Source organism: Protomyctophum bolini (assembly GCF_963924005.1).
Source record: "Protomyctophum bolini genome assembly, chromosome: 20".
NCBI classification, from domain to species: Eukaryota; Metazoa; Chordata; class Actinopteri; order Myctophiformes; family Myctophidae; genus Protomyctophum; species Protomyctophum bolini.
The window spans coordinates 12,697,111-12,715,454 of record NC_137881.1 but is presented as its reverse complement, the minus strand read 5'-3'; the positions used below and the strand labels follow the sequence as shown (position 1 = coordinate 12,715,454).

At 44.7% G+C, this 18,344-nt stretch overlaps 1 protein-coding gene across 2 annotated transcripts in view; it reads left to right on the top strand.

The window, feature by feature from the left end:
• The window catches only part of dock11 (dedicator of cytokinesis 11), a 100,009-nt gene that overhangs the window by 68,207 nt on the left and 13,458 nt on the right, over window positions 1–18,344 (top strand). For both annotated transcript variants that reach the window (XM_080791800.1, XM_080791799.1), the window contains 14 exons: window positions 541–616; window positions 1,839–1,927; window positions 2,423–2,543; window positions 3,497–3,563; window positions 4,831–4,878; window positions 5,398–5,546; window positions 7,217–7,332; window positions 7,862–7,999; window positions 8,608–8,790; window positions 9,971–10,084; window positions 11,516–11,731; window positions 14,535–14,592; window positions 16,168–16,274; window positions 16,928–17,050. In XM_080791800.1, the coding sequence (XP_080647926.1) occupies window positions 541–616; window positions 1,839–1,927; window positions 2,423–2,543; window positions 3,497–3,563; window positions 4,831–4,878; window positions 5,398–5,546; window positions 7,217–7,332; window positions 7,862–7,999; window positions 8,608–8,790; window positions 9,971–10,084; window positions 11,516–11,731; window positions 14,535–14,592; window positions 16,168–16,274; window positions 16,928–17,050 (1,605 nt within the window). The remainder of the gene's footprint in view (window positions 1–540; window positions 617–1,838; window positions 1,928–2,422; window positions 2,544–3,496; window positions 3,564–4,830; window positions 4,879–5,397; window positions 5,547–7,216; window positions 7,333–7,861; window positions 8,000–8,607; window positions 8,791–9,970; window positions 10,085–11,515; window positions 11,732–14,534; window positions 14,593–16,167; window positions 16,275–16,927; window positions 17,051–18,344) is intronic.

Genomic DNA, 18,344 nt, shown 5'->3' with positions numbered 1-18,344 from the left:
TTGTACAGATTTATATTCATTACAAATTTCAAACATATTCAAAATTATTCAACCTTTTAAAAGATATTTATTTGAAAAAATGGCAGATATACAAGCTCAAAATGTGTCGCAATGCGACGTAGCTTGTAGAGCTACAGTATATTGGTTTAAAGTGATTAAACTGATTTTGATGCTATATTAACTTATTTAGCTGGGGACTGCCTGGAGCTAGCAAGGCAAGCATTTAGTTTTACAAGTGTTCATCCTTTATTACCTTGGCCCATGTTTTAACTGGTTAAAACATGATGGCTACACACGGTACTATCAATAAACTGAGCACATCCCCGGTGTGCATATCCGAACGCACCCTTTTAATGGTTTCATTGATGGTATTTTTGTAACTTTTATTATCTGTATTTACTACTATACACTACAGCTTGTTGTAACAAGTTTGCTACGGTTGGTGAGATGAAGGTAACTGTTAAAACATTCTTCCTGTTAATCTTTGAAGCAGATAACAAGCACTTCATGCTGTGTGTGTTTGCTGTTGTCCTCCTGCAGGGATCCAGAGATGACCTGATCTCAAACAGCTCCATAGACACCCGCAGAACCAGCACTGCCATTGATAAAGACCACGGTAAGAGTCGACTAGAGAGCTTCTATCTCTTTAGCAACAGTATACAGTAACTTCTCCCTCATACAAACAAGACCAAGGATGTCATATTATAGTATTTGGCTAGATGTACTTTACATTATCGTGTATATCAGGGCACCCGCTTTGAATGTTTTCAACTGATAATCACCAACAATATGTTCTTATCAAGACCATTCAATGCAGCCAGCCAGTATGGACATTTCCTACAGTACGTACATACTGCCAGTAGGAGACTAGGAAATGGCGACGTGAAATGACTGCCGCCGAAACAGAAAACATAGTGAAACTGACTTACAGTACAGGCCAGTTAACCCATTCTGACCTGAGATCAGATTCATACAAGGTTTCCACTGGACACACACTGGTCTTGATTAACCCATTCTGACCCGAGATCAGATTCTAAAAATGTCTGTCGTTCTTCGATTTTTCAAAAATAGCAGACCTACAAGCTCGTAGCGCGCCACTCGGTGGCGCGCTATGAGCTTGTAGATCTGCTATTTTTCAATAGCTAAAGCATGACATGATGCTGACACCAAAACGGGTTCCCGTTCAGAATGGGTTAAGACTGATATGAGGTTAACTCACTCCGTGCCACGTGATGCCTCCTGACGCCTTTCTTAAATGTACCTCGTTGCCACTGACGCCTAATGGCGCCTTTTTTAATATCAATTCATTCAGGTGCTCAGCTGTGTCCAGTTTCATTGTGTAACACGTGCTCCAGGTTTTTATTTCCGGGAAAAAACGTGAAGTGAAAAATCCGCTGGCTTATGCTTGCTACTGTATGCGACGGAGCATCTTAGAACGTAAATATCTCTGAATCGCTTTTTAGACCAAAATGCAAGCTTGGTTTGCGTCTGATGTATCCAAATGTATTTTGCTGATCAAAAGTATGTTTTGGGTGTATAATTAAATGACAATCGAGGGACATCGAGCAGCTTTTACTTCCTGACTCAGCGGTTTCCGGCCAAAAGCCCTTTCAACATAAGCGCTCCTCCCGTTCACTTATAGCACAATCGCTACACGTAAGCCACCACTAGATAGCAGTTAATGAATTTAAAGGAATTTTGTGGCCGGTTAAGACTGAGGTTAGGGTTAGTGTTGGTTGTTGATTTAGCTGTTATGCTTAGTAATAGTCAACTAAACTGGGGGTCCATGAAATTAAAAAGCTTGAGAATCACTGACTTAGACTCAGCATCATCTCCAGGTCTGCTTCAGAACGGCCATGTTGTTGTGAGGAGAGAAGACTCCAGAGGCTCGCTCTTCATGGACCCAGGAACCCCGGACAGCATTGAGGTGAGTCAGAGTGGATGAGAGCAGATCACACCTAATGCCTTGTTAAAACAACACTTTTAAAAGGTTTTATAAGATATTAATTCCAATAGAGTTTGTTCAGTAACATGGGGTTTTCAGAGAGAACCCAACAGAGATCATTTATCTGCTTGTGTTCCAGTTTATTTTGTATTTTTTTATATATTTTTAAGCTTTTAAGCTGGTAAGCTGTTTACAACCTCTGTGTGTTGATCCTTCAGTTAAAGGATCAATGTCATGTACCTCCTTCCGAATGTAGGCACTGATGATAATATCTTCCTTTTTTTTTTCCAATTGTTAGCCCCAGCCTTGGTTGAGAGCCTTGTTTGCAACTTGCAAGTACTTTAACATGAGTTGAAATATCTCTGGAAAACGTATTGAAATAAACAATAATCTCTGCTTGCTTGTGTGTGTGTGCGCCCGCCCGCCCGCGCGCGTGCGCATGTGTGTGTGTGTGTGTGCGTGCATGTTGTCCTCCAGCTCCACAGACGGTGCTCCACCATGAGCAGCAGCCCGCTGCCGCCGCCAGGCAGACTGGGACAGTATGAGATCAAAGGCCTTCTGCTGTGCTTCCTGCACATCGTCAGGACACTGTCGGAAGGTCAGCCAACAACACAGCTACTGTGTTTAATGGAACTACCACGGTGGTTTTCAACCCTTTTCACATCAAGGTCCCATTATTTATTTGGCATTTGAGCTACGTGGACCTAACCTGACGCTGCCAGATCCAAGAAGCTTGCTACACACAATTGTTTCACAGCTTATTTCGATCTGGGATCTAATAAGGGTCCATTTGGTTACCAACTCTCCATTTAGCTGGGGACCACCTGGAGGCCCCTCAAGAAGGACCACTGGTGGTCCCCGGACCACTGGTTGAAAACCACTGAACCACCAGGGTTCAGCTTGTACAGAAACACACAGTGGACCACTGGTTGAAAACCACTGAACCACCAGGGTTCAGCTTGTACAGAAACACACAGTGGTTGAAAACCACTGAACCACCAGGGTTCAGCTTGTACAGAAACACACAGTGGTTGAAAACCACTGAACCACCAGGGTTCAGCTTGTACAGAAACACACAGTGGTTGAAAACCACTGAACCACCAGGGTTCAGCTTGTACAGAAACACACAGTGGACATTTTCCCAACCACTCAATTCCTTCCCTTCGTCGTATTGGGAAATAGAGAAAATAACAGATCTACAAGCTAATCGGCTACCTTAGTTATTTCTGTATTTTTGCCCAAAATAGGGACACCAGTCATATATCTGATAGTTAATATAATAGTAATAATACATTTTATTTTTAAATCACTTTACATTTTGCACAAATCGTGCAAGTGCTACAGGGTTTAAATAAAATACAAGCTACGGATAAAAGTAGATTTAAAAAATAAGTAAAATTAAGAAAATCATAAAACTAAGAGAACGCTTACAATGGCTATCAAACACTGTGTACAACCCTACTGTAATGTACAAATAAATCATACTCTATAAACACTGAAAACATAATGGTTCTCTGTGGCGTGCAATGATGGGTCATCCTTTGTCCTCAGACACTCTGCTGGCCTACTGGAACAAAGTCAGCCCTCAAGACATCATGAACTTCCTCAGTCTGCTGGAGTAAGTAGCATCGTCTCCTGCAGTGCGGACAATAGAATAATATTTAAACACTTGATCTTCCAGCCTGTCATTGCATGCAACAGTTACCAATCTGTTTATCCACCAGTCTTCTTTGCACTTTGTAAGCCAAAGTAAAGCTGGAGTCTCATTCGTTTCTGAGGCCAACAGTAGTAATGAAATAAAGTTGAATAACCTGAGGGGAAAAGAGCAAAAAATAATGGTTCGTGATGGGAAAATAGTAGAGTAAATGCCACCTATGAACTTTGAATTTTTGAACGGAAAGTATTAGCTCATTACCCGAGGCCGATCGTAAAAAACACATTTTAGGAAAAATCATATTGCTAAAAGGACACAGATAATGGGTTGAAAATAGAGATGTCCCGATACTGTATCGGTATCGGAAAAGTATCGGTATCTGCCCTTATTTGTCATATCGGGTCATATCAGTATCGACGAATATGCCAGTCTAAACACTGATCCGACACAGGGGTAAGGGGTTGACACTTAGGCAGGTAAATAAAATCTTGGGGCATGTGGAGTTTGGTTTCGAGTTGCCCAAACTGCAAGTGCACATTTGAGTGTGGAGTCTGCTATAAACACAACACGAGATAAACAGGTGGTAGTGCTGTCGCCTCACAGCTAGAAGGTCCTGGGTTCGATTCCCGCTGGGGACACTGTGGGCACTGGCAGCGTGTTCCCTCCTCCGCGTCATCAGTGCCCATACCGGAGGCGGGGGTTGGCGATAGGGCCTTTCTGTGTGGAGTTTGCATGTTCTCCCCGTGTCCCCTAGGGTAGATACCCTCACAAAAACATGCCGTAATCCTGGTCTCTAAAACTACCTCCCCCTGGCCAGCCGGGGCGCCTGATGGAGGGGAAAGGAACTGGTCGGAATAACGTGTCCCTTCCACGCGCTACGTCCGGCCGGGGAAATTCCTCCCTGTCAGGTGAAAAGAAGCAGCTTGGACTCCTCATGCATAGAAGGAGGCATGAGGTCAGCCCGCTGCCCCCCCAGGTTGGCAGAGGAAGTGTAGCGCCCAGGATTACATTAGATAATTGGCACTGGGTGAAAAAGAAAACTGGGTTACAAAATCGTGGGATAAAAAAAAAAGATTACAACGTATAGGTTTAACAACAGGTCTGAATCAACTGGGTGCGCTGGGCATTCGTATGGTGCTGCGAGTGCGAGGGTTACTCGCCCCTCACATCTCTAACCCGCCTATCTCTCTCTCTCTCTCTCTCTCTCTCTTCTGCCTGGCGGTCACTTCAGAGCGTGTTTGGTCCAGTTCCGCTACATTGGAAAGAGGAACATTGGCAGGTAAGGCACACACGCACATACAGTACACTCACACACACACACACACACACACACACACACACACACACACACACACACACACACACACACACACACACACACACACACAGCGGCCTTAACTCTAAACCACCTGTGATGTCTATCTATCTACATATGTCTGATTGGATTGTTGAACAGGCCGTGTGTGTGTGTGTGTGTGTGCGCATGTGCACGTGTGTGTGTGTCACACGCACGCACGCGCGCGTGACAAGTATGTCAACTATGCTGTATGTAGCAATGTATGATTGCCTTCTATGCACTTTGTAACTGGCTGCTCTCCCATTGTCTGACTGCACTGGCAGTGTTTATGTCCTTTGTACAAGGTATTATGTGGACATAAATAAACATTTCAAGTGTGTGTGTGTGTGTGTGTGTGTGTGTGTGTGTGTGTGTGTGGTGTGTGTGTGTGTGCGCGTGTGCGTGTGCTTGTCCGTGCCTGCGTGCGTGCGTGCGTGCGTCCGTGCGTGCCTGCGTGTACAGGACCCAGGATGCGTGGGTGTCCAAGTTGTTCTCCTCAGACAGGAATAAGTCTCAGACCATGCCAGCCATGCGCTGTAACCGAGCCAGCCTCCTGCAGACCAGGATGCAACAGTTCAGCATCACGGACACCTCGCTCACTCTCAACATGGGTACGTTCAGCATCACGGACACCTCGCTCACTCTCAACATGGGTACGTTCAGCATCACGAACACCTCGCTCACTCTCAACATGGGTACGATTCACCTCGCTCACTCTCAACATGGGTACGATTCACCTCGCTCACTCTCAACATGGGTATGTTCAGCATCACGAACACCTCGCTCACTCTCAACATGGGTACGTTCAGCATCACGAACACCTCGCTCACTCTCAACATGGGTACGATTCACCTCGCTCACTCTCAACATGGGTACGATTCACCTCGCTCACTCTCAACATGGGTACGATTCACCTCGCTCACTCTCAACATGGGTACGATTCACCTCGCTCACTCTCAACATGGGTACGATTCACCTCGCTCACTCTCAACATGGGTACGATTCACCTCGCTCACTCTCAACATGGGTACGATTCACCTCGCTCACTCTCAACATGGGTACGATTCACCTCGCTCACTCTCAACATGGGTACGATTCACCTCGCTCACTCTCAACATGGGTACGATTCACCTCGCTCACTCTCAACATGGGTACGATTCACCTCGCTCACTCTCAACATGGGTACGATTCACCTCGCTCACTCTAAACATGGGTACGATTCACCTCGCTCACTCTCAACATGGGTACGATTCACCTCGCTCACTCTCAACATGGGTACGATTCACCTCGCTCACTCTAAACAGGGGTACGCCAGCACAATACAAAAGCAAATTAACACTATGTATAGCATTTAAGATGCCCTGAGAGCAGCAAATTAATATAGGTGTTATATCTTTTGACTTTTTGGGGGGTCATATTTGGACGGCAGTAACTACCTGTCACCCCCCTCCCTATCTAAGTGTTGGACAGTATTAAGATGTTGATATTGATTTTGTATTCATCTTTAGAAAGCACGAGTGTCTATTTTTAGGATGTTGATATTAGTTTTGTGTCTATTTCAAACACAAAGTGTTTTTTGACTGTGGGGTCATATTATATTTGGACGGCAGCAACTGCCTGTCATAATTTCACACCCCTCCCTATCTAATTATTGGACAGTATAAACATGTTGATATTCATTTTGTATTCATCTTTAGGCCCCCAAATCATACCCTAGAAATCACTAGTGTCTATTTCAAACACAAAATGTTTTTTGCCCCCAAATCATACCCTAGAAAGCACGAGTGTCTATTGATTTGATTTAGATTTTGATCTCTTTTAGCCTTTCGGCTAATCTTCCAAGAGTCCAGAAATAAATTAAAACATTACAAAATACATTATATTACATTACAAAATAGTACAAATACATTTCAAATTGCACTGATGCTAAACGACAACGGTGAGTCAAATATTACAGCGTAACAAAAATACCTATACCTCTAATCCTCAACTCATACAGCCGCACACACTCACGCACACACAGGCTCAGCATATGCCTGCCCACAGACAGATACAGTTCATTCACCTATCTATGGTGGACTATGCATGTCTAAGTATTGGACAGTATGTATCACACTTATCGTAAGCTGCCCTCACAGCAGCAAATGAACATTGTTGTATTAGGCCAGCTAAAAGGCGTGCGTGTGTTCCACTATCACATTAACATTAACACTGTGTTCCAGGAAATGGGCCTTCAGAAGCAGAGGTCCACCATCACATTAACATTAACACTGTGTTCCAGGAAATGGGCCTTCAGAAGCAGAGGTCCACCATCAAGCCCTCCTGGAAGGAAACATCTCTACCGAGGCCTGTCTCACCGTGCTGGATGTCCTGTCTCTCTTCACTCAGTGCTTTAAGGTTGTCTGATACACGCACGCACACACACACAAATACACATGCATACACGCACGTACGCAGCTTGCAACTGCACAGATCAGTGGTTTTCAACCTTTTTCATGTCCAGGTCCATTATTTATTCTGCATGTGAGCCACGGACCACCATATTTAGCCTCTCAGACACAAAAGACTAAAGGATATTTTTGTTATCGTTGGATAAGATTTTGCCCACATTTCCATGTTGTATTGATGTTGGAACCATAGGAGAGATAACAGGCAACACTTATTGTACATTCTCAAGTTGTGTAGACTTCTTGGAAGTTGAGTAATGCAGATGTTTAGCAATCATTCAACTCTTGAGTTAAAGATGTATAAGGGTCCATTTGGTTACCAGCACTTGCCTCGTCTAGCTGTAGACCACCTGGAACCCCCTCAAGTGGTCACGACATACTGTAGATGATTTGTATACATACTTATACTCCATTATACAAGATGTACTGTACACACTAACCTGAGTGTGTGTGTGCGTGTGTGTGTGTGTGCGTGACAGACTCAGCTGCTGGACAGTGACGGTCACAACCCCCTGATGAAGAAGGTGTTTGACCTCTACCTGACCTTCCTTAAGGTCAGCCAATCAGAGGCAGCCCTCAGGCACGTGTTCTCCGCCCTCAGAGCCTTCATCAACAAGGTACGTTCAATATCACACACACACACACACACACACACACCCTCGCCACACACACACACACTCATTGTGTTTGTTGCCACTAGGGCTGAAACTATTCATCATTTTATCAGCGATTTGTCCACCAATTACATTTTCGATTGAGGAGATCAATCAACACTTTCGTGATTTTTATTTTATCAACAAAATGTCTCTAACGGACAAATGAATGGCCTATTTTTGAGTGGCACCACAAAGCTGCTACCAACTGTGCCACCACAGTTGGTAGCAGCTTTTCTTCTCTTCCTTTCTGTTCGCTGCACGCGCTGCATTGACCTACTGATGTTGTGTTGTCCCAGTCAGTTCCCGTCTGTGTGTTTTTTTTCTTCTTTTTTTTTCTCGAACATATTAAAATATAAACGATAAAAGACAAATAAAGGAAAATCATGTTATTAAGAAAGAAATAACATATATATTAATTTATATTTGTGTGTAGTGAAAAACGTATCGGGTCCTACCCCTTCTTTTGCATAAATAACTCAAATAGTATACTCTTCAAATAGTATAATACTGTTCAAGGGGCGCGTGACGCTGTGTGACGTATTGATGTTGTGTTGTGTTGTCCCGGTCAGTTCCCGTCGGTGCTGTTCAAGGGGCGCGTGACGCTGTGCGAGGTGCTGTGCTACGAGGTGCTGAAGTGCTGCGTGTCCAAGCTGGGCTCGCTGCGGGCCGAGGCCTCCGCCCTGCTCTACCTGCTCATGAGACACAACTACGAGTACACCAAGAGGAAGACCTTCCTGCGCACGCACCTGCAGGTAGGAGGCGCCAGTGTCGAATGTCTATGTCATCGACGACTAACACCGTGAAAAATAGCAGCTCTACAAGCTCACAATGAGCTTGCCAAGTTGCACGCTGTTTGTGCGTTTATTTGCATGCAGGGCCATGCGCGTCTGTCTGGGTCTACGTGTGTGTTTGTGTGCCCACAGTACAGTTTTTACTGTGTTTTGATTTGGTTGAACATGGGGCTGTGTGCGGGTGTGCCTCATGCCTTGATCCCTCACAGGCTCGAACGTACAAGAGAGCTAGAAAGATGGAGAGCTGCCGGACTACTTTTCACACAAAGATACATTATTTTCTCAACCCGAACAAGAGGGACGTCAGTGTCATATTTTGGGAAACACGTACTTAGACATGACTCATGCTAACCACACATGCATTCCTAGTTTATTTCACATCATTGTTCCTGGCTCTCTCCTGTGTTCACTACGGAGTTCCCCTCGGGCTGTTTTCTTTGTGATAGTCCAACTGCAGTTGAGTAGGAGCGAACGCACCCCGCTGACTTCTCGGCCGCGCATTAAAGAAGGCGTCAGTAAAGCGCTGCCAGTTTTCCGGTAGCTCCTCGCTGAGTGCCGGTTTGATGGACGTCTGCAACACATTATGTCTGACTAACACTGAGACGTGTCTGACCACTGGTGACCTTCGCCGTTCTGTTCTTCATCCTGCGTTCAACTTCTCACCCTCTCCTGCTCTTCCTCCTCCTTCTCCTCTTCCTCCTCCTCCTCCTCACGTCCCTGAACCTCCTTTCTTCTCCGACTGTCCTGCTCTTTCTTTCACCTCCTCTGCATCCTCACTCCCTCCCATCTTCTCCTCAGGCCCACCTCCCTCTATCCCACCTCTCCTCGTCTCCTGCTGCCTGCCACCTCCTCTTTCTCCTTCCTCCCACCCTCACGTTCGTTCCACTGTGTGTGCGTGTGTGTGCATGTGCGTGCGTGTGTATCCAGAATATTCAACTGTTAGACAGATGTTCTTAATTCTTATCTTACGTATGATCCTTTATGACTACCATGTGTTCTTCTTGTGCTTACTGTAAGTCGCTATGGGCTAAGAGCGTCTGCTAAATGCCTAAGTTGTAAACTGTGTGTGTGTGTGTGTGTGTGTGTGTGTGTGTGTGTGTGTGTGTGTGTGTGTGTGTGTGTGTGTGTGTGTGTGTGGCAGATCATCATCGCCGTGAGCCAGCTGATCTCCGACGTGGCGCTGACCGGCAGCTCACGCTTCCAGGAATCTCTGTCCATCATCAACAACTTCGCCAACAGCGACAAGGCCATGAAGGTAACAGAGGGGGGTTGAAACCGTGTTGATTTCGTCGACTAAAAAAATGCTTGTCGAATACCTTTTTCTTCACTGACGAAAACTAAATGAAAACTAAGCCAAAATACATTTTAGTCGACTAAATCAACTGTAGATTTAGTCTAAAACTAGACTAACTAAAACATTCCAGATGACTAAAATGTGACTAAAACTAAATGAAAACTATTCAAGATATGACACAAATACCATACGAGTAGGGCAACCAAATGGTCAGCTACGTCCTGAAATTTGCTGTCCAAATCAACACTGGATTGAAAGCCAGCCACTGTTCCCGTTACGTATACACTAGTGATGGGACATTAATTTACTGTCATCCCATTAGCCATTAGCTGAGAGAAACACTTGTGTGAGCTCTCTCTTCCCAGGACAAGTTGTATACACTTAGCGCTATGTTGGGAATCTGCGAGCAATCCAAACATGTCTGTGTTTATTCTCCGGGAACATTTCAAACCATACATGGGCAACTGGCGGCCCGGGGGCCACATGTGCCAAAACGTGTCGCAGTGCGGCGTGTTTTGAAAAGAATTGCTACGACAGTAATATGCAATGTGGCCCTCTGGAGTGAGTGGTGTGGAAATTTAGTGGCCCTCTCCATCGGCAAAGTTGCCCAACCCTGGAGCGCCCGCTGGCCTAGTGGTCCAGGCACATCATGCCACATATAGGCTTTGGCCTGACAGCACGTCACGTGTTCGAGTCCCATTCATGACGACCTTTACTGCATGTCTCTCCCCTTCTCTCTCTCTCCCTCTTAACTGTCTCTCTTCACTTGATACTATCAACAAAGGCAGAAAAGCAAAAAGGAAATCCCATTGGGCTTGATCATGGCATAGCAGTGGCCATGGTTTTCTGGTTCCACTGAAAAAGCAGCCATTCATTTTTCTCCCATAGAGATTTACAAAAATATTTCTATCAATTATTTTTAAGATGGAGTGCCATGATTCTTTTCATGTGTTTATGAGGTGACAGTACTTTATTAGACCCCTTGGTGTGGTTGTTACAGTATGTGCAGTAATGTCTTCCCTTTGTATTTAGTGTTTAGTCCTGGAGGCTGAAACCTTGAGTTCAGGTGGATCACCACCCATCACCACCCACCAGGCAAACCAGGCATACTTAATGAACTGGTGGGGATGTCCACATAAAAACAACATTTTAACAAAAACTGTACACTTGTTTTGAAAAGAATATTCCTCCTTATATAATACCTGATGATCATGTTATAGGGTGGGAAAAAATAGCGTGAGAAAAAAATCACGGCACTCCATCTTTAATGATTTACAATGACAAACATCTTGTGTATTATTATATTTCATGACATTCATCTGTGTGTTTGTGCGCGTGCGCACACGCGTGTGTGTGTGTTTGTGCTTGCATGTGGCGCTCGCTCACGCACAGTCCACGGCCTTCCCGTCGGAGGTGAAGGGCCTGACCAAGCGGATCCGCACGGTGCTGATGGCCACGGCTCAGATGCGCGAGCACGAGAAGGACCCCGAGATGCTGCTGGACCTCCAGTACAGCCTGGCTCGCTCCTACGCCAGCACGCCCGAGCTCCGACGCACCTGGCTGGACAGCATGGCCCGCGCGCACCTCAAGAACGGAGACCTGTCTGAGGTGACGGATGGCTTGCCTTCCCTGTCTGTCTGTCTATTGATTGAATGAAAACTGTATTAACAGTTTGTAGAACACAGTTCAAATGTCAATACAAAATCTGCTAAGAGGATAAAACCACAAAAAAGCACTTAAGACTTCATTCCTCCATTATCAATTCATCATAACTTTAAAGACAGATACAGATACACTTATACACAAATATTATATTTATTTAATATGATAATGTGCCCATCCATGTTGATCTCTTGCTGCATGCTTGCTGCTTTTTGGTACTTGCTGCAGCAGTAGCCACTCGTACAATTTCAACACACACACACACACACAAGTGTTTACAGTACTTTGTGCACCAAGAGAGTCGTGAAAAAACAAAGGCAATGACTTGCCTGAAACACATGGGGATCAGGTGCATTGATAGAAACACATGGGGATCAGGTGCATTGATAGAAACACATGGGGATCAGGTGCATTGATAGAAACACATGGGGATCAGGTGCATTGATAGAAACACATGGGGATCAGGTGCATTGATAGAAACACATGGGGATCAGGTGCATTGATAGAAACGGTTTGTTGTTCCATCCGTAACTAAAACTCTTATACATCCAACAAAGCACGGGATCTTCTAAGGCGCAAGATGAGATCATAACTTAAGACATCTGCGACTAAAACTCTGGCTGACACCAAACCAAGCACGGATCTTTATCTACGGCTCAAGATACCGTATAAGATCATAAGACGGGAGTCACGGGAGCTCACAGTGTTTACAGTCTGCCCAGTGTTGCCAAATGCCAACAACAGGGCACAGATATTATGTACTTTACAGTACAAATGGCCCTGGTTTATTGTTGTCATTGACGTCATCAAGCTGCCTGAAAGTCTTTTTGACAAGGAGGGAGTCACAATCCCTGCCATAATAACGCGGCGCGCGCTCATGTGTGCGTCCTCACAAACGGTAAAATAGCCGATCTGCATGCAGCGCTAATATATGTAGTAGGAGGGTAAACAGTGGACCAAATCGTCAGCAGGGTCCCTGACTGTGACGCATGGAAATGAGCCATGCGGAGATTAACATCGCTTCGAAATATTTTTCATGGAAGACAATATAGCCCCCACAAGTTACCACAAGTGAGGTGTGTGGCCGGCGTCTCTTGTGTGATATGAGGAAGTGGAACGGTGCCAGTAGCCCGTGCGTGCACATTATAGGGACAAAGTTGTGTGTCTCCTGCAGCAATTCACCTCCTCCGTTTTACTTCTCCTCCCTGGGATTCATCACAGAGGAGTTTGAAGAGTCTCGACGGCAGGCCTTCTTCTGCAGGGAGTGCATACGTTTCTAAACATGCTCTAACTCGAGCTACTCAGAAGGTCAAAATAAACAAGCAGGTAGAGAAGAGTGCAGAGTGCTGGACACTGTCCTTGAGAGCTGCTGCCAGCACACAAACTGTTTTCTCACACCCAGAGTGACACACCTGTGGCAACTATATCCGGAGTAGGGAGATTGCCAGGTGTCAATCATCGTTACATGGTGATGGCCTGTCAATTAGGCAATTAAGAGTCACTTAAGAGTCACTTGTGACTCTGGCCGTCACAGTTTCGATGTACTGCCACATCTTCGTCAGGTGAGTTGCTCCAGTGCCTTCCTTTCCTTCCTCTGAGATGCACCAGATCAAATTGTGGTGATGTTTTGTTGTGTGCTGATGACAAGAAAGAAATGCCTTTGCTATTACCATTAGCCTTGTCTTTGCCGGTGAATGGCCATTGAAAGGGAAACAAATAATTATTACCGCACTCCGTCACTGATCAAATTGTGACACTGTACTGCCATAATACATGATAGATGATAGGCAAAATGGTTAACCACAATAAAGAACTGCAAACCACCTCAGGCATTTACAGCATTTGCTTTGTGCAAGTCATTTACCCAACACCGTTTGCACACGAGGGAAAAGGATGTGGTATTGCTAAAGCAGAACACTGTCCCTGGAAAATGCAGGGTCCTGTTTGGGAGAGCTGTTTGGGGGATTGCCCAAACAGATTAATGTATTGTCTTGTAACTGTAGAACTGTTCCCTTTACAGCCTATACTCTTGCCAGCACAATAACACAATAACACATCATAACAGAAAGGTTATAGAAAGGTTGGCTCGGATAACCTGGACTCCACAGTCCACATGAACAAACATAACTCTAATCCGATCTCAGTTTCTCTCTCTCTCTCTCTCTCTCTCTCTCTCTCTCTGTGTCCATTTATGTGTGCAGTTATATTTATATCTCCATAGTGACCGCAGACCTGGCCTTGACCTCTCTTTTTCCATGTACAGTAATAGTTATATATTGAGGAAACCTTGTGCGTCCAAAACCATTCCTTTGTTACTATTGCTTTCAAAACATAGTCAAGTAGTGAAAAATGGCCGATCCATAAGCTTGTAGATCTGCTATTTTCACTGCTTCCGTGCGACACTGGCTCAGGAGGTAGAGCAGGTCGTCCAATGATCCATGGGTCGGCGGTTCGAATCCCGGCTCCTCCTGTCTACATGTGTCCTTGGGCAAGACACTGAACCCCAAATTGCTCCCGATGTGCCGGTTGGTAGTGGTACCTTGCATGGCTTCTGCCGCAATCGGTGTATGAATGGGTGAATGTAATGCACAATCTATGTAAAGCGCCTTGGATAAAGGTGCTATATAAATGCACCATTTACCATTTACACTCTTGTGTGATGAAGTAGTAAGTAGGGCATTAATTGACGTAAAGACAGACAGCGATGATATTCACCGGGTCCTTCTATCTTTGCTCTTTGTGTCGACAGGCGGCGATGTGTTACATCCACGTAGCTGCACTGGTGGCAGAGTACCTCCACAGGAAGAGTAAGACCCTCCATCTTGTCCTCCTGCACACACACAGTCATTTCAGATACATTTACACTCAGACAGTAAAAATGGATCCCTAAGGGTCTTAACGGACGGTTAAATGTACTACTTAAGATGTACTTCACATCCTGGTGGCTTTTATTCAGTGTATACATGTCATGTATTGCCAGATTAATCAATGAATCAACCCGCTTCACTGATGGTGTTTTTCACTAACTTTTGGAGAATCATCCAATCGTGAACGTAGCTCCATTGCACAAACATGTGCCTTAAAATAGTACGATCGAATGTCCAAATGTTGGGAAATATTCCACAATCGCCAGTGACAACAAAGCAGAACAATACAACCGTTCACAGGCTGCCACCATTGTCCATAGCATTCCATTGGAGACTCCATTACCCAGCAGCCCTCAGAAGCCAGTGGCCCTCAGAAGCGAGCGTCACTTGTTTTTTGATTGTCCCCACTAGTTTAAAATAACCACAGCACATCCCTGCTTGTTATTAACACTGAGAGAACTTGGCACAAGTACCTCTCAGTACCTCTGTAAGTTCACTCCTCCTTCGGGGGATATAGCGTGCCATTCTGCTGTTGACACACTGCCGATTCCAGTTGCTTGATATACATTATACAGTATGCAAACATGATCCAGCCCTATCCAGACCAGAACAAAGCCTAACAGCCCCTAAAACAAAGCCTCCGTTCTCTCTGGCCAGGTTTTTGTTTTGTTTTTTGTTTAGGTTCATGTAAATACCAAACGACACGACACGCACCACCTTTTGCCATCCATTAATCCGCCAGTCTCCTAACTGACATCAGCATTCGCTGCTTTCCATAATATGATATACTGAAGATTTAAACAAATGATATGCAAATTATTCGTGCCCCTTCCCCCCCACTGAGTGGATGTACAGTAGCGTGCATCTACAATCGCTTATGTATGTTCGTTAGGGATATGTGCATGTCATTTATTTTGATATTTAGGTAGAAACTGAGTGATTTACATTAAGCAAGAACAATACTTCATGACAAATGATACGTAGCTTGCGGAGTTATAGTTCAGTCAGATACTGTATACTCGAGGGGTTTCATGCCGTGCTCAAGGGCGCATACATATACTCAAGGGGTTAATATGCTGCATTTCGATGTGGGTGTATTCAGTGTGTGCAAGACCCTCATTCGCTGATGTTCCTGGTTGTTATGTGATGTTTGCTCTGTTATTTATGATCCCCATAGGGGTTTTATTGTCTATCTATCTCCCTGCTCTTAATGTTTAATGATGGTGTTTGATTGTGCCGAGCAGGGAGAAAAATGTAGCAGAGCCGAACGCCAAGATAAAATATTATATGCACACTTATATTGTTCTCATTCTATAATAAATATTGGTTAAATCTATTTGTGAGTTATCCTCATTGCACTTTTCACGAGCAGTCATTTATATAATTCCCTTTGATGTTGGGGGATACAGTTGGTATCCTACACACACACACATTCATGCACACAATGACTTGACGCAGTGTCACACAGTATCATTAAATAATGTGGCCATTGGCTCTGGTGTGTGTCTCCGTCAGAGCTGTTCCCCAGTGGACTGGCGGCCTTCAAGAAGATAACCTTCAACATCGACGAGGAGGCGGCCATGAAGGAGGACACGGGGATGCAGGACGTTTACTACACTGAGGTAAGACTTCATTAATATATAATACATTCGTTGCTGTCGGGAGGAAACCTCATAACTGCATTTTTGAGGTTTTTGATATTTTTTGGGGCATAAATCAGTGCTATTGAACACCCTTTAAGTCTGTGAGTGTTGTTTCGAAAATATTGAACCAATGGAAAGTAGCAAAAAGTGCTTTGGACAAAACCTCTTAACTCCATTTGACCCTCAAAATGTCTGCTAATGCAACTGCCTCCACCACCTCTCCCTCTCTCATGGAAGTAATTGACAATATATAAAGTTACAACACCAACTTTGATGAGGCTGTATTGCTTTGTTTAACAAAAAGCAAAAAAAACATTTTGGAGTTATGAGGTTTCCTCCCGACAGCAGAGATATACAACAGACACACAGGACATTTGCTACACTGAGGTAAAACACAATACGTAAATACAATAATGGAGTTTGAACTTCGAAGCAACGGTAATCTAGTTACTAGTATGTACTCTAGTACTTGTACTAGTATGTACATGTATTTTATACTTCTATCTATGACGGTATCATCATGCAATAAAATTATGCCCTCTGAGGTTCGGTATCGCTGCGATAATAATAACCCTGTAGTTTTTCAGTGTGTGACGTTAACTGTCATCCTTTAAACTTCCCCTTTTTCTCAGGAGATACTGGTTGAACATCTGGAGGTGTGTGTGGAGGTGCTGTGGAAGGCCGAACGCTACGAGCTCATCACGCACATCGCCAAGCTCCTCATACCCGTCTACGAGAAGCGCCACGAGTTTGAGGTACAGTACCACATCGTCCACACACTCAGTGTGACAAGGCGGACACAGTGCAGCCATTCTGTTCCTTTCTTTGCAATATGGTTAATGTTTTCACGTTAGTGAGCACAGGCATGATGGCCTGGGGGCACGGTTGTACAGTCGGTAGCGCTGTCGCCTCAGCTAGGAGGTCCTGGGTTCGATTCCCGCTGCCACTGGGGAAGCTGTGGGCGTGTTCTCTCCTCCGCGTCATCAGTGCCCATACCCTGGGTGGGGTTGGCAAAAGGGCCTTTCTGCGTGGAGTTTGCATGTTCTCCCCGTGTCCCCTACAGGGTATGTACCCTCACAAAAAAAACATGCAGTAATCCTGGTCTCTATACTGCCTCCCGCTGGCCAGCCGGGGCGCCTGATGGAGGGGAAAGGACCTGGTTGGAATAACGTTGTCCTTCCATGCGCTACATCCAACCGGGGGAAACAACCGCCCCCTGTCAGGTGAAAAGAAGCGGCTTGGACTCCTCATGCATAGAAGGATGGGGTCAGTCCGTCACTCTCCCCAGGTTGGCAGAGGGAGTGTAGCGCCCAGGATTACACTAGATAATATTGACACTGGGTGAAACAAATGGGTTGCAAAATCATGGGATAATAATATTAATAAAAAAAGAAAGCACTCCAGTCTGCACTTAATTTGTGCGTTCCCTGGCACATCACGTTAGTGATTTTGGCTGTATTGTGTCTGTCCGTTAAAGACGGTCTGTTTTGAATCTGTCTACTCTAAGGAGTCAATGTTCTTCTGTCTGGACCACCCGGTGTCCTGCCCGATGTGAATGCACCTCAACAACCAGGAGCTTTGTCCTCATAATCAATGTAATCTACACAGTTTAGAATAAAAGAATACGCCCGTTGATTTGAAGTCATCACTAAATCTCTTAAATAAATCTGCTTCTGTACCGAGCAATTGGGCAGTATATTCTTTCAGTATTGATTTTTCTACATAAAGCTAAAGCTTTTATTTTCGGTGTGCGCAAAGTGTAAAAAGCAAATTCCCTGAAACTATCTTAGTTGCACAAGCATTGTTGTTGTTTTAACTAATAGGAGAAGGTTGCTGTTTCCATTTGAGAAAGAAGACAGACAGGTGGGAATGGAGAGAAGTGCTTTGGTGAGACTACTACAAGCGAGGACAAAGTCAAATCCAGTATTTGTAATGAGCTGTTGGATTTGATCACAGAAATACTTTTTAACACTGAAATGTACTGGTATTTGAAGAAAGAAGTCAGGCTTTATAATTGTTGTACTACACAATGATCATTATTTACGAGGA